At 47.9% G+C, this 15,865-nt stretch overlaps 5 protein-coding genes across 5 annotated transcripts; 2 read left to right on the forward strand and 3 right to left on the reverse strand.

Moving 5' to 3' along the window:
* The first annotated feature begins 274 nt into the window (after positions 1–274).
* ANOM_003031 (serine/threonine protein kinase CDC7) lies at positions 275–2,139 on the forward strand. Its single transcript, XM_015548288.1, has 4 exons — positions 275–661; positions 733–1,192; positions 1,256–1,316; positions 1,419–2,139. Exons 1-4 carry the CDS (start codon positions 394–396, stop codon positions 2,100–2,102), a joined length of 1,473 nt encoding a protein of 490 aa, XP_015408955.1. The 5' UTR covers positions 275–393; the 3' UTR covers positions 2,103–2,139.
* Positions 2,140–2,387: 248 nt separating this feature from the next.
* ANOM_003032 (ubiquitin-specific protease OTU1) lies at positions 2,388–3,377 on the reverse strand (the record flags this gene model as incomplete). The annotated part of the gene is made up of 1 exon (XM_015548289.1): positions 2,388–3,377. The coding sequence occupies one exon, from the start codon at positions 3,375–3,377 to the stop codon at positions 2,388–2,390; it is 990 nt and encodes a 329-aa protein (XP_015408954.1).
* Positions 3,378–4,633: 1,256 nt separating this feature from the next.
* ANOM_003033 (putative RSC complex subunit (RSC1)) lies at positions 4,634–7,606 on the forward strand (the record flags this gene model as incomplete). Its single annotated transcript, XM_015548290.1, has 5 exons — positions 4,634–4,806; positions 4,856–5,045; positions 5,135–5,203; positions 5,268–6,539; positions 6,623–7,606. The coding sequence occupies 5 exons, from the start codon at positions 4,634–4,636 to the stop codon at positions 7,604–7,606; spliced, it is 2,688 nt and encodes an 895-aa protein (XP_015408953.1).
* Positions 7,607–8,642: 1,036 nt separating this feature from the next.
* ANOM_003034 (putative spindle poison sensitivity protein Scp3) lies at positions 8,643–10,555 on the reverse strand (the record flags this gene model as incomplete). Its single annotated transcript, XM_015548291.1, has 4 exons — positions 8,643–8,842; positions 8,884–10,018; positions 10,121–10,242; positions 10,357–10,555. The coding sequence occupies 4 exons, from the start codon at positions 10,553–10,555 to the stop codon at positions 8,643–8,645; spliced, it is 1,656 nt and encodes a 551-aa protein (XP_015408959.1).
* Positions 10,556–11,514: 959 nt separating this feature from the next.
* Positions 11,515–15,605, reverse strand: ANOM_003035 (putative chitin synthase activator (Chs3); the record flags this gene model as incomplete). The annotated part of the gene is made up of 8 exons (XM_015548292.1): positions 11,515–11,619; positions 11,733–12,142; positions 12,355–12,397; positions 12,453–12,465; positions 13,242–14,638; positions 14,697–14,816; positions 14,875–15,102; positions 15,159–15,605. 8 exons carry the CDS (start codon positions 15,603–15,605, stop codon positions 11,515–11,517), a joined length of 2,763 nt encoding a protein of 920 aa, XP_015408958.1.
* Positions 15,606–15,865: the final 260 nt, after the last annotated feature.

Here is a 15,865-nt window from a genome sequence, read left to right on the forward strand (position 1 = left end):
TTGGTGTATTGCAGTATTTATAGTATATATGGTACACTCTTTTCATAAAATCTATGTTCTACAGTCTGCAGATCGTGGAGACAGATGGTAAACACAAACATAGCCTTACCAGATCGGGAAATTTTTGCACGCTTTCATCCATCAATTTGCTCCAAACTCCGCGGAACTGGTTCATGAACCCTTTCCGAAACATAGAAACTGCAACACTGCATCATCGGATGTCCTCCACGCATACACATACGTGCCATGAACTAAATTTCCTTCGTGTCACACGCTATTTATTACATTTCAGCCCTTTTGCCCTTCTCAGATTAATATTGTGTGCGAAGCTTCTGCAAACAATTATCCCCTTGACTAAAAGCCGCGAAGCCTTCTGGCGACTTATGCGGTGCCATGTCCACTCACCATCCAGCGCCTACTGGTATTTTTGAGTTACAGAAGCCGGGCCCTTCGAGACCATCACATGCGCTAGCAGGATCCAGATACGCAAGAGACGAAGGTGCGGCTACGGACAGCGATGCATCCGTGATGGAACATGAAGATGAAGACCTCCAGGACGAGGAAGACGTCGATGAATCAGTGAAAGAGGATATGAAGAAACTTGAGGATACGTTTCCCGGAATCTCGGATAGGTTTCGCTTGGTAAATAGAATTGGTGAAGGTAGTCAACATCCATATTTGCTTGCTGCTTTGCGTTCGGCTTCCCTTGGTTGACACATCGCAAACCTATAGGCACTTTCTCTACCGTGTACAAAGCGGAGGATTTGTTGTATGATCATTACAGGAACGATTGGGATATGTTTCAAGGTCATCAATGCGACAGTTGGACGAGCCCTCCCTCAAAAAAGCGACGTGTAGAGGGAGAACGTGGACAATCCTTGCCTACCAAGCGACAGAAACCTCGTTATGTTGCCCTAAAAAAAATATACGTGACTAGCAGTCCATTTCGTATTCAAAATGAACTTGAGCTGCTACATGACCTCCGAGGCTGTCGATCCGTATGCCCCCTGATCACAGCCTTTCGATACCAGGATCAGGTTGTAGCGGTCTTGCCCTTCTTTCCTCATACCGATTTCCGTATACAATACCGCACATTCTTGGTTGCGGATATGCGACATTACTTCCGGTCCCTTTTTACCGCCTTGCACTCAGTCCATAAACACAATATCCTCCATCGCGATATTAAACCGACGTAAGAGGACGCGTTTGTGGATCTGTTTTGTTTTGATTTGCTGACGATCGAATGAACCCGCAGCAATTTCCTTTATAATCCAGAAATTCGAGAAGGTGTCTTGGTGGACTTTGGTCTGGCTGAGGTAAGTCTATAACCAGCAGGTGGAATGAGAAAAAAGAAAGAAAAAGAAACACCCCCACAGTGAACTGCCATCATGGCCTTATTATCTGACCACCCGGTGTAGCGCGAGGGGTCCGAGTATACAGGCACGTGTCTTTGTGCCAACCCAAGCTATGTCCGTCGCAGTAGATTGTTACAGAGCTACTACTCCACCCATTGCTCAACCTCGACTTTGTCGGCCGGCTACCCGAAGAACGATTCTAGACCATCAAGGCGTGCTAACCGAGCCGGAACCCGGGGTTTCCGTGCGCCAGAAGTTCTTTTCAAGTGTACATCTCAGACGACGAAGATAGACATGTGGTCGGCAGGAGTAATCCTTTTGACTTTACTTGGTCGTCGCTTTCCTTTCTTCAACTCCGCTGATGATGTTGATGCTACGATAGAAATGGCTAGTATTTTCGGGACGCGTCGCATGAAGACGGCGGCAGCTATGCATGGGCAGATATTTGAAACAAATATTCCAACAATTGGAGAGAAAGGATATAGTTGGGAGAAGCTTGTAAAGTGGGCCAGCTGTGTGGAGGAGTTAACTGAGAGCGAGAAACAAGCAACTCGCCTTCTGGCTGGTCTCATGGAATTGGATCCATATAAACGATTGAGCGCCAGAGATGCCCTACAACACGAGTTCTTTACGGACCCCATAGAACACGATGTTGAATGGGGAGGGAATCCCGAGGATAGTGCTGAATCTGTGGAGGAGGACGAAGCGGACAAAGATGACGAGGCTGATGAGGTCGCAATGATTTAAACCCCAGAACAATTTATGATAATGATATCTTCTTAATACGCTCTAGGGAATTTTTGCTCCAAAAAGGTCGCCCAGCCACTAGTTCTATATGTTGACTACAGGATCGCTGCGATTGGTTTAGGCCGTGTTCACGCATCGTGCAGTTCCACCCTTGTTCAAAAAGGCTTTGAAGAGTTGTCCTGCAGATGGTACGACCGGTCGTATTCCAATGGTGGTTATATCACTCATGATTCTATTCGGGCACTATGTACTAGTTGAGTGTTCATCTCGCTTGACCTGTTACCGTTAATCTGAACTGGCCTCCCCAAAATTGTAATGGCCAGTCTGCGATGCGTGCTGAGTGGCGCCCTTTTCTCCAATGAAAACCCGACCACATGTATTGCAGCGAATACGGAAACCTGCGGTATCAGTATAGTAGTGCTTACTCTGCAGTACCTTACAGAGCTCTAGCGCTTTTTGTAGCACTAAAGGATCCGCAGCGTCAAAGACCTTGGTGTCAAACTCAGGGGGTGCATATGAATGGGTGAAAGGAGGATCGGACGGAGATAGCGCAATGGTATCATAATGAATACCTGAGTAAACTAAAATACAGCGAGTTGGTGGACCTTCGTTGAATCGATCAATGCGGAGCGTTTGTACATCGATTGAGCAGATTTCGATATCGAAATGCTTGCTGAGGATGCTAAGTTCGATACCTCCACCCCATGAATCCTCATTCTGTATCCAGCGGCAATAGTCGTCCGGCTTCTTCTCTAGCACTGCCTCCGAGTAGAGGCCCGGATTTTGTTGGATAGTTTGTGCGACAACAGACCTCAACTCGTTCATCGCATCCATACCCCCCATGAGAGCACTGCCCACAGCGCGGAACAAACACGAGTTGTCGTCAGGCATAATACGTAAGACAAAGGTACCCGCATGCTCAGGAGATGGAATCTCGGGTGAATCGTCTGAGATAGCGTCGCTGGACGTGTGTGACATCGGATGCTTTTTGAGTGGCTCTTGCGAGCTGGGTGTTAACCCCTCATTACTGGGAGGTGCTTCTCTCTTCGTTATCAGAAGTTGCTCCCCATCCAGCTTAAACCCGATATCAGAGATCTTCTGGTTTGATTGAAGCTCATCTAGCAGAAAATGTTTGAGATCGGGATATCCGTATCTCACATCGTAGGATTTCAATCCAGTCTTATCCACAATCTGAGTTCGGAGATCGTTCACGGTAGCACTATCATCAAGAGTGATAGTGGATTGTCCATTTGGTCCACGGATACGAAATCTCATCTTCAGAAGTGGGTACTAGTATACCGGAGATTGGTAATAAATCTCGTGGGGGTAGGGAAGGGAGGAAGGAAAGCAGCGCGGAGTAGTAGCGGACTTGAGGAGATAGAACCCGATAACTAACTAAAGGCAATATGGATTATAAACAGCACTCAACTACTAGTGGGGCGAAGTGGGAACACGAAGAAGGAGGGGGAAGAGCTCTTGCCTTCAGGTTCCTCTTCCATACTATCGGTATTGTAAATATGCCCAGCATCAGTAATATTTACCACTCTGTATATCAAACAATGGAAGTCTGGGCGGTTAGCCGAAACGATTTATATTCTCAATAATTTGTGCTAATAAGGAAGAAATAGCAGTAAAAACCTTTTGGTTATCAGATTAATGATTGTACTCGAAACCCTACATAATGGGAGATGACATGAGGACACATTAGTTGGTGGGATTTTTCAGATTTCAAACTATTTCTTAATTTTTACCTACTGTTTTATGTACATACATACATACCAGATATATGTACTCCGTATACGGAGTATCAACTCAGATCCTCCCCACATCAAATACTTAGTAGCATGCGGATGGTAACCCGCCTGTGATGGTTCTTTCAAGCCTACAGAAAGGTAGTACTGTAAATACCTATATATATTATATATATGCCATGGTACAGTACCCATGTTTTTCATGTCGTAGTACAGATTGGTATGATACACCTATATACCAATAAATCATTTGAGCGATAGAATGAAATAATAGCATTCTACACGGAGTACATTCAGAGTATATCCATGAGACTTATCGATCTCCTAGTACTCCAAATGTAGTTAGTAGTAAGTATGTATGTAGATACCGAACTTAGTACAGTTGGTAATCACTTGGAATTTAGGGGTTCCTTTAGTACCTAATATAGCACAGTACAGACACTTATAAAGATACTGCTCCCTAGGTACAGTACATAGGAAGTATTGTGTATATTGTACATAGTTATATGTATACTCTGTACATGACGGTCTACCTCACCATAGCTATACTCCGTATGAACTTGTAGCAGAGTTCAATAAGTTACAAGTTTAATTGTAAGAAAAACGTACCGTAACAGTTCATGTATGTACCTGATGACTCAGCTGCGCGAACCTCCTCTGTTGCGATTTGCGCGCTCTTCTCAGCTCTTCTCACTGACAGAATACTTCCAGCAGCTTCCGCTGGTCTGCTTGAAGTGTCATTGATGATCCTTGGTCTTTGCGACCGTGGTTTTATACAGCATGGAGAAGAGCTTGGAGCCGTCGCAACTCCAACCCACATCTGAAGAGCCCGTTAAGTCAATCGAGGACGATGGGAAGGGCGATAGCGCTGCGACGGCCGAGGGTGTTACCGACGAACAATGGAGGTCAATGATGGATGTTGTCATGGCCATCTACGAGTTCAGAGAAGAAGAGTAAGTTTTGGGGATTTCCTTCGAATTATTCACTAGTCACATTGTGAAGCTCACTATTCCCGCCTTCAACCCCCAGTGGCCATGATCCGTCCAAACTTTTCCAACGCAGCGTTAACAAGCGCAATGTCCCGGACTATTACGATATTATTAAAGAGCCAATGGCTCTCAGCATTCTAAAGCAAAAGATCAACAAGAGAGAATATACGAAATTCTCTTTGTTTGTGCGAGACTGTGCTCTGGTAAATCGACGGCCGTCCTTCTCTTCGGAGCAATTGCTTCCGCGGTGTACTAGAGCTTGTCAATGCTAACATGTTACCTCTATGCCTAGATTCCTCATAATGCGCAAACATACAACCGTCCCAAGTCTCAAGCGTATGAAGACGCGCTCGTGATTAAGGTCTGCAGAAAACCCTCTATGCCCTCGCTGTAGTTTGCACTCTTTTATTAATGTTGGTCTGTAGGATGTATTTGTCGCCGAATTCCGGAAACTAGTAGATCAGGGAATAATTCCCCCAGAAGTTGCTGAACTTCCCGACCTCGGCGAGATCCCCGAAGCAGATCCTCTTCCGGAAGAGGAGGACGAGGACGAGGAAGACGACGAGGACGACGAGGACGAAGAGGACTCGGACGATGATGGCCGGCGGAAGAAGAAACGAGGCCCTCGTCCTGGAAGCAAACGAGACGGTGGAAAGGATGACGGCCACAAGTCTAACGATCCTGAGCTAAGAAAAAAACGAGGACGACCGCCGCGTGTGGACACACCGATGGAGGCTAGGATCAAAGCTGTCTTGAAGGGGATTCGAAAACTGAAAGGGCCAAGCGGCGCACTCAAAGTTCGGCATTTTGAGCGTTTGCCAGATAAGGCTACATATCCTGACTATTATGTGGAGATCAAAGAGCCAATCGCTATTGACATCATTAAACGAAAGTCTAAGCGGAAGAAGTATAACTCCGTCGATCACTTCATGAGGGATATGGACTTGATGTTCAACAACGCCAAAGTATACAACCAGCCTGAGAGTCAGATTTATAAAGATGCTGTGGACTTGCAAGTGGAATCACGGAAGCTCGCTGAAATTGAGAAAAAGAAACCAGACAGTGAGTACTTGATGGAGGATGGGCGTCTGCCATTACCGGATGGAATTCTTTACAAAGGCGAGCTATGGAAGGTCGGTGATTGGGTCCATATACAAAACCCTAATGATGTAACCAAACCCATCGTGGCCCAGATCTACCGCACCTGGCAGGATTCCGAGGGCGATAAATGGGTCAATGCCTGTTGGTATTACCGTCCCGAGCAAACCGTCCACCATTTTGAGAAGCACTTCTATCCAAACGAGGTGGTCAAGACTGGCCAGTACCGAGATCATCGGATCGAAGAAGTGGTAGATCGCTGTTTTGTCATGTTTTTCACTCGCTACAATCGTGGACGACCCAGGGGCCTCCCTCCTGATAAGGACGTATATGTCTGTGAAGCTCGGTATAACGAGGAGAAGCACAAACTGAACAAGATTAAGACTTGGGCGAGCTGCCTCCCGGATGAGGTGAGGGAGAAGGATTATGAAATGGACCTATTCGACGTTCCTCGGCGGATAAAGAAGGTTTCAAGTCCTATCAAGCACCTGTTGAAGAGCGACGCAAAAGAGACAGATGATCTTCCAAAACCAACATGGGGAGCCGAGAACGCACCGCCAATTGTTGGCGCTGTTCATCGTCGTCCGCGAGATGAGAATGTGAGTCTTTGCTGTCCTGTAATGTCAACTTCATGTGCCCCTGTGACATTATTATTGTAGCTAACAGATCATATCCTCCCTAGGAGTCCCCACCACCTGAACCCACGCCTTCGCCACCCCCGTCTTTGCCTCCACAAAATCTGCCTTCTGCTCCTGCTCGGCAGGCTTCGATCAGTCAAACTCCACAGCGGCCTAGTGTGGATAGTCAAGCCAACACTACTGTAGCCGGAACCACTCCTGCACCACCCCGCTCGCCAGCTGCACCAATCCCTCCTGTTCAGAACGTGCCCGTACCAGTTCCTCCAACGACTTATCAGCAACCTCAGTTGCCCCCTAGCCAAACATATCAGCCCGCCATCCAGAGACGCTCCAGTGGTTTTTTGCAACAGACTCCACAACCTTCCTACCAGACATCGGCTGTCTCTCATCCGTACGCAGCTGTTCAGCCAGCACCATATACTCCCTATCAGGCGAACCGCATACAAGTTCCACCGGGGACAGTGTACAACCCCAATGCCCCTCGTCCGATCGAAGTGTTCCATTTGAGCGATGCTGCTAATGCTACTATCCCGGAAGATATCCGAGAACAGTTCCATTGTGACAATCAAGGCCACGTGCTATTTTTCTCTTCGCCACCTCTGGAAATCATACCTCCTCTCCAACAGAGGCTAGGCCACTCGCTCAAATATCTAGCAGTTAAAGAGGAGCGCCGGAAACTAGTCGAGGCGAAGAAGCGCAAGGAGGTGGAAGAGCAAGCCGTGCAAGACCAGAGAGTAAAGCGTCAGCGGGCTGACGAGGAAGCGTCGCTTGCTGTTAGAATCGAGTCTCTGACTATGAAGGCCATTGGCACCATGATAGATCACATTGGAACTGGCACAGAGATGATCTATCAGATGATCTATCATGACCAAGCAGAAAAGGCCAGACAAGAAAATTCCAGTGCCCTTGAGCAGAAAGTCCTTACCGACCGTATTGATAAGGAGAAGACCAGGCAAATTCAGGCGCAGTCGAGGAGTGCGACATTTGTCCCCCTCAAAGAAAATATCATGTGCATGGACGATATTTGACCCTTTGTTTTACTTAACAGGGAGAGGAATGAATACAAGTTGTCAACCCAATCTATCAGTTGCTGTTTTCGCTTAATTACCCAACATAATGCAAGCCTTTGTTGATTTAAACCTCTTTTTCTTTTTCTTCCTTTTCTTTGCGCGGGACATGGCTTATTGCGTAGGTAGCCGATTCAGTATCCACCTTCATGCACGTAGCATGATTGATAGCCTGGCGATTGATTGAAGCTTCGCCATTACCTTGGAAGTTTTCTGAGCATACAGTTCGACATAGATATCTTTATCAAACATTTCTAATTATGCACTGTATACACAAATCTCTGTAGGTGATATTGTGAATATCTTCAAAGGCATAAATACTGTGAAATACATACACACTTCCTTTGACAACCATGATCACAGTTAAGAAGGCAAGAAAGAAACACATCATTGACTCGTAAGATTGAGTGGTTACATGAGTTGAGGGACATTGCAAAGAAAAGATAATTGAAGGGCGCGGGAATAAAAAAAGAGAAAGGTAGAGTGTACATGCAATTAGCAATCAGAGAGAGAACATTCCCTCTCTTCCCGCTTGGTTCTCTGCCTTCAAATGCCATGTTGTGAAATATATGAAATGCGGGAAGGATCGGAAGATATAAAGAACAAAATAAACATGAGAAGAATTATTGGCAGAATATTGAGCCTTTCCAATTCTCTGAAACTCCGACCACACCCTTGAATTATCCCAAACCTGGTCTAAGCCAAAAATATGCAAGACGAAAGAAGGCTGTACAGAGATACTCGAAGATCGCTTGTTTTAGTCGTTCTATGCGAAATGCCTACCAAATGTGGCTGAAGCCAGGCATTGCATATGTTCTTCAGTAAAACCCCATGAACGAAGTCATGGGCTGGTGCCAAATTATAAAAACCGGTTTCCTCATGTTTCCCCTGATGCAGCGTGGCTTTTGTTTACCCCGATGAAAGATTATGACTTCTAATGAATTGGTGTCGGAATGGATGACTATCAAATCCTGGTTTTGCGCTTTCGGAAAGGATGTCAGGGCTGGAAGCCTGAGCTACTCGTTGGTGTAGAATCGTCGTCGTGAGACTCGGTTTTACTGGTACTCCAAGACTCGCTATTCCGTTTGTTGTTCTCTTCTTCTTCCATGGAGAAAACCAAGTCGCCTTGCTCCTCATCAATCCTGCTAGTACTGACGGGCGACGAGACAGTACGGTCGAGGCGGCCACTACCTCCCACTGATGAAGAATGGCGGGCAGCGCAGGGTGAAGTGACATACCGCTAAGTTGTTGTGATATCATGGACGCTGACTGTTGCCGAGAAGGAGTAGAGACAAAGGGCGAGACGTCACCCGATGTTTGCCGGCTTCCGATGGGTCCAAGGCTGGGACTTGCGCCGAAGTTCAACGAAGACTCACGGAGAGGAGATCCGACTTGTGGTAATGAGGTGCCATGTGCATCCTCCTCCTTCTTCTGTCGCTGTTTCGCAAAAAGGGCACCAAATCTGGAAGGGCTGGACGCCAGAGGCGAGCCGACTTTTGAAAGGCTAGTACCAGTCATACCAAGCCCGCTGAGATCACGATGACTTGAGCTAGGTTCATAGTCTGTGCGTGAAAGGCGTCGTAGTCGCTCCTGCGGTGTCAGCACATCATCGTGCAAATTGATAGGCAGGTAGTCCTCCTCCATCGGGAAATTGCTGTCATCCCAATCATCCAAGGCGGTAAGCCGCGGAACACTCGCAGAGAGCATTCGTGGCTTCACCGACCGCTGTGAGTGTAAAAAGCGAGGTCCTGGGCCATCCTCAGGAATTCCAGGAGGGGAAGAACCTATGAAAGAAGGGGGCTTCCTTAAATCTGACCCATATGCGGTATCGCGGAGACTCCGGAGCGCATCGGAGGGGCCGCCGATTCTTTGGGCCGGCGGGGATAGTTCCAGCCCGAATTTCGATGGCATAGAAGCGGCTACCGGTCCATAACGAGCAGCGTGTGATATCCCTTGGCTATCAAAGGAGGCAGGGAGGGGTGCATCAAGTGCGGTTAAATGGCGGTGATTTGGAGACATGGGAAATCGCATGTCATCAATCGGAGAACCATACTTAGAGCCGGCGTCTGAGGCCAAACCCGCATCGATGGTGGGAATGGCGTCATATGGTTGTTGGGGAGAGTGTATGGCAGCGTACTCCTCTTGAGGGTGAACTTGAGGGCCATATCGGGGCTCTTGACCGTTCATTCTCTGTTGCGAAAGGACGGAATTCGTCAAAGCTGAATCTTGATTCACATACGCTTGGGGATTAACTCGGCCACCCAAGTTGAGGTGACTACCGCCCATTCCTACGCCTGGGTTGGGTCGATTAACCCGTCGGCCATCAGGGAGAATATGCGCCAGCGCACACTTGGCTCCAAACTTGCAGTTACCCTAGGACCATGGCACACGTAATCAGCCACATATATTCCGCAGTAAAGGGGAAGAGCAACCCCAGGCATGAAAAAGCCGAAGTGTCTTCTGGAGGATCCATACCTTCGTGAAGTATTTACACGGCGCATAGTCAATCGCAGCATCGGTAGAATGTAGGAAAGGGCAGGCGGGTCCCGCCTGACAAGCTCCTTGACGAAAGAATTTGCAGGGGACATGTTTAGTATCTGTTGTCCGTCATATGTAAGTCAGGGTTGGCTTTGCTTCGCAGGTGATAAGGTCCACACGAGGAGTATCGTTGGCCTTCTTTATAGCTCAATGGGTGCTGGGCAGAGTCTTACTGCTTTGGTTGTTGGGAGGGCTACGGGCAGCCATGTCAAGGCCTGAGAGATTGCGAGAATGGCCGTTCTGGATAGTCCCTGAGGGGACCGGAAGTGGAGCACGATTTTTCATGTCGCCTGAGAGGCGATTATGGGGACGGGGTGTGTGGGAAGGTGAAGGTTGAGGAGGAGGAGTATTGCGAGAGGCTGACACTTGCATGGCCGAGAGAAAGAGAAGGCGGACTACAAAATCCGGAGGGGTTTAGTACTATCGGGCGGGGTGGAGATAATAACGGTACTAAGAAACGTAGTAAAATGAGAAAGGTGCTTTCTGAGGGCGGTCAACATTGATAACAGCAGAACAATAAGTGAATAGGAGAGGAAAAGAAGGTGGGTGGGAGGGAAATAAAAGAAGGGAAGAGAAAAAAAAAGAACGGAGAGAGAGAGAGAGAGAGAAAAGGTACTGACATGGAAAAGGTAGATTAATATTGAACATTGGTTAAGTTGAGATTCGCAACTTTCATACAGTTAGCTCATCGACACCTTGACTCCGAGGCAATCAACCCCGAGCATGGACAACGAATTGCCGAAAGTGCTTGCACCTAGCAATTAGAGTGAATGTAAAAAATAAAATAAAAATAAAATAAAAATTTAAGAAGATTTAAATGGAAAAAAAGTAAATAAGTAGAAGAAAAGAAATCTCTGCATAGTTTCTCCTGACTAAAGAAATTATAAAAGACAGCCACCTCGACAAGAACGTATTCCTCATGGGAATGCTCTTACAGCCAACGGTACGAATTTCTTACCCTCATTGCACGCTACAATAATAGTTTCTTTTCTCGATAAGAGTGAGGCGCATGACACTACTAGTATCAGAAGCACAGATGATATACGAAAACCCAATAGGGTTGTTGTCAGAACTGTGGGAAAATATACTATCGCAGATCGCACGCGAGGGCTCTGGCATGTATAGGATGGTCCTCATATTTCGATCTCTATACATCTGACAATGCTTGGGTGGAACATAGCTTTCCTCGAACCGTGTCCCAACTTGAACCCAATTGCTCCTCCATCATTTCATCAAATCATCCAAGGCTTGCAGGCGGAGAAACCCGTCGATCACCATCTGCCCACCTCTATGCGGACGCTCGGTACATAGATGTACTATAAATATTCACCTTAGCGATATAAATCTGTATGAGATGGTACGTAAGCACCGCACACTGGAAAGGAAACTGACGAGAGCTGGCGAAGGGCCCTCAACATTTTAGCTTGCCCCTTCATCTACGTATACAAATGTTGCAATCAAGTGAGGATAGAAGGCCCTTCTAGCCCTAGGAATTCCTGTTCGCTACTGTGAGCAGTCTCAGCAAAGGCGATTAACCAGATATTCATACCCAGAGCTCTTCTCGAGTCACATCTTTATCCACCATCTCTAGACATCTTCTCCACAAATCGCGACATATCTGCCTCCGCGCATTAACACGCTTCTGCCAGCATTCCATTGCTCTTTTGGTGACAGTTCTGTCTTCCTCATCCCCCTGTCCCACGCTGGTGCCCCGAGCTTGAGTTAGAATTGCGAGGGTAGTCTCCCTTTCCACCTCAAGTTGGCTGATGCTCTCTTGGAGGTCAAAAGCCAAGGGTATCGCACGTAGAGCTGTGAGCTCAGCTCGCGCCCTTTTTGCACAGCCTCTGAGGTCAGCAAGCTGTTCCTGCAGCTGGCGAATGTGATCATTCAGAGCCACCACTCCCTCCAATGTGTTTTCATCGGTCCCCTTCTGTAGAGCATGATAAACTGCCTGTCTCCCTAAATTTGAAGTTAGTGCCAGTACTCCATGATGTCCACTCACCATCCACCACCCTAACGTGACACATGCATATCGGATTCACTAACCGGACGCTCTTCCTTCGATTTGCCGATTCAGATGTAGCTCTCGCAAGACCTTTGCTGCATATGCTTCGGAGTGCGCTTTATTAAGGACTCTACTGAGGCCCGGGCTTGGTATGGGGGTTGCTCACTTTTGGTGACTTTGTTGTGCAAATTCACTGAGACATATGTGGCCTATATGTCATTAGCCGCCAGGCACTTGCTGATAGGTCCTCCCGAAACCACGTACCGAATAGGGACGACTGCTCTTCTGGGTTAGCTAAAGACTATCAAAGAAAAGAAGGGGAGACGTGAATATCGTGTTCAGGTGCTCGATTGGACCCTTACTTCTGGTAACCTAGAGTTGCGGGAGTAATGGATCAGTCTATCATGTTTCTGAGAAGGCCGGGCTATAGAGGGGAAGACTGGGGGGAACATATTGGCTTACGGAGATAGTTTAGAACCAAAGTAAGCCCATCGTCAACAGCTGTATGGGGTCAGAGTTCCTCCTGCGAACCTAGAACCTGAGTGACAAACTCACTGCCGTTGTTCGTCTCCTCACTTTGCCCCTTCTGTTTCATGCTGGTAATGGGAACAAAATCGAGGAGGATCTCCCAAGTAAACAAGTCGAAGACGGGGAGGGAATTATGATGATCATGCTAACACGCAGTTGCCACTACTCTGCGATACAAACTCACGATCATCACGTGGACTATTCGACGAAAGTGGGGAACACTCATATTTATGAAATATCTAGGTAAGATGGCCTGGAACTCACAAGGCTAGGCAAAAAAGAAATTCCTTGACAAGAACAGTCCACTGTCAGCAGCTAAATTATCCCAAATATGTTAACCAAAGGATTGGAAACCGACCGCCAACTCGAATGCAAGATCAAAATAGAAGGGTAAGAGACTCAGTACAATTAAGAAGGCCTTAGTCAAAGAAGGGGGGATTCAGCTTGCCAGCCACATATTGCGCTTGCTTTATCTCGAATTTCTTTTCACTATCAAAATGCACAATGATGAACTGAATCCTCTACCATCCCTGTCCGTACGCAACTTTCCGGATAAGAAACAAGTGAACTATGGTGGTGTAGAGTCTACGACGACTCATGGGTATCACATGACGATCTATGATGGAGTCAGTTTTCGTAACATAATAAATAGCTAACGGAAAGGATGAAAAGCATACGCAATCATTGTCCTTTTGTGCAGTCGGAACTCCCATCTCCTCAAATGTTTTTGGGCCTTTGCCTGGTAGGCCACCTTGAGACTTGGCTGGCTGTGCTGCAGGCTTCTGGCCGACCGAGGCTGACACAGATGATGGTTTTGGTGTTGCCGAGGATGCTACAGGTGCACTTGGAGGCGGCATGGATTCACTGCGCTGGGGAAACGTTGCAGAAGATGGTGAGGCCACTGGCTTCGGGGAGCCTACTGGGCCGCCTTGAGCAGAAACAGGCGTCCTCACGGGCCGTCTATCAGGCGGTGTGCTGTCAAGGCGTTGTGGGCGTCTTGAGTTTGGAGAATCAATCGGTGCAGAGTAGCCAATATCTAGCTTAGGTGTTGCTGACGTGGGGCTTGCTGGACCGCTGGTGGTGGGTGTCACAGGGGCAGGAGAGCGATACCCCATTGGCCCAGGCCCATAAGATGCCGCACGGTTATAGTTGGGAGCGCTGGTGCGAATGTTAGGGTTGATGCCAAATGCTGAGCTTGGCCGTGGGTCAGGCACCGAGTAGCCTGGCGGGTACACTGGCCGAGCCCTGGAGGGTGGCCGGTCGGGGTACGGAGCACTTGGCGGGGGGTTATCTGAAAGACTCATCCGTGAAGGATCAGGCATTTCAAGATTCTCTGAAGCTGATTGCATGGACTCGTTCCGCTGGTGAGAGCCGTAGCGTGACTTGATCCGAGCGATGGCAACCTGCTCATGATCCCGTCGGGACAACGTTTTCGAACGTGAGATACTGTCGATTCGACTGGTAGCGTCTTTGTTTCCGTTTGCCGCAGCCTTGGCATACCAGCTTCTGGCTTCCTTGATATCAACCTGAACGAAGATACCGACTTCATAGAAGTATCCCAGGGCAAATTCCGCAGTTGGGAAGCCGCTCTGAGCTGCACGCTGAGCGTATGTGAACGCCAACTCGTCGTTCTTCTCGAAGACACCCTCATGTCCACAAAGGAACCATTTACTGATGGCCATTTCCGCTTCTGGCTCTCCTTGTCGGGAGGCCAATGCGTTGTAATGCAAGGATAACGCCGGGTTAAAGTCGCAACCTAGTTGACACAGTTCATATGCGGCACCCATCTTGACTTGGGCCTTAGCAAATCCGTGGTATGCAGCTTTCTCGATATTTACGCGAGCGGCATTGACATCAAGGGGGAGGTAATTCTCTGGGACGCTCACTTGGGGCAGCTCCCGTGCCAGAAGCATGCCATAAACCTGCAAGATACTAAGTCAGATTGAATGGCATGTAAGTATATTCCAAGGAACTACACACATAGGCACCCTGAGGCGCATTCTCGTCGCAGGATTGCGCAGCTAGCTGGATATAATCAAGGCCCGTTTGATAATCTTGACGCTGTCCGTGCTGGCCCAGCAAGATCATCATCCCCAGACGCTATAACCTCAAGCAGTTAGCGCGAGCTGTTAGAATTAACGATGAGGATGTAGCATACGTAAAAAGAAGCAGAATCGGCAAGAGCAACACCTTTCTCGTAATGCCGGATGGCTTTTTCGGGTTCACCAGAACTCTCGAACTGCATCCCCATGCGATACTCAGCCCTGGCATAGCCTTTCTCCGCAGCTCTTGAATAAGCTCTGAATGCTTCCTTTTTATCAACGCGATATCCGAATTTTCCGAATTCCAACCACATTCCCTTGATGAACTCAGCTTTGGGATGGTGCTGATCGGCCAAGAAATTGACGATGTTCATCGCATCAACCTTCAACTGATGCTCACTTGCGGGGTCTGGGGACGCGGGGGTTGGATTAAGGATAGACGAGCTTCATTCTGGACGGCGACTTCGACGTAAGCTAGGGCGTCCTGGGCCCAAGCCAATTGCATTTCGGGGTCATTGGAGGAGAGTACTGCCATCCGAGCCTTCTCCAAGCTGGCTTCTCTCTGCTCATCGGTGGGGGGCACATTTGGAGGGGGGTTGCGTAGGACAGGGAACGGCGAAAAATTAGGCGATTCCATGGTATCGTAAACGGCGGATTGCTCGTAGTGGGCAGCGTCCTCGTAGCCGGCAGTAATGGGCTGTCCCTGGACTACAGCGGCAGAAGAAGTTCTCTCGGGAAAATGGGACCGATCATATTGTACAGGAGCATATTGGCTCCGATGAGGGTTTCGAGCCTCATGCTCGAGGTGGGCAATATTGTCCTGCATAGTCTCCGGAACTTCAGGCATGACTCTGCTGGTGAGATAAAGTGTGTCCAGATTAGCAACACACCCATCCGCTGTAGGGAGGTCAAAAAAATAAAAAAAAAAAAGAGGGCAAAAGAAAAAGAAAGGGTAGAACAATAAAGATGCTAAAAAGCTGGCGTTGTAGAAGATTTCCTGTTTCGGTTTATGTCTTTCTTTCCTTTTTCTTCTCCAAAACAACAACTAGATGGGGCTGGCTCACCTTTGGGGAGAAGGGGATATAACTTCTGGCATGTAAAAGTCAT

This window comes from Aspergillus nomiae (assembly GCF_001204775.2).
Source record: "Aspergillus nomiae NRRL 13137 chromosome Unknown contig00063, whole genome shotgun sequence".
NCBI lineage: Eukaryota > Fungi > Ascomycota > Eurotiomycetes > Eurotiales > Aspergillaceae > Aspergillus > Aspergillus nomiae.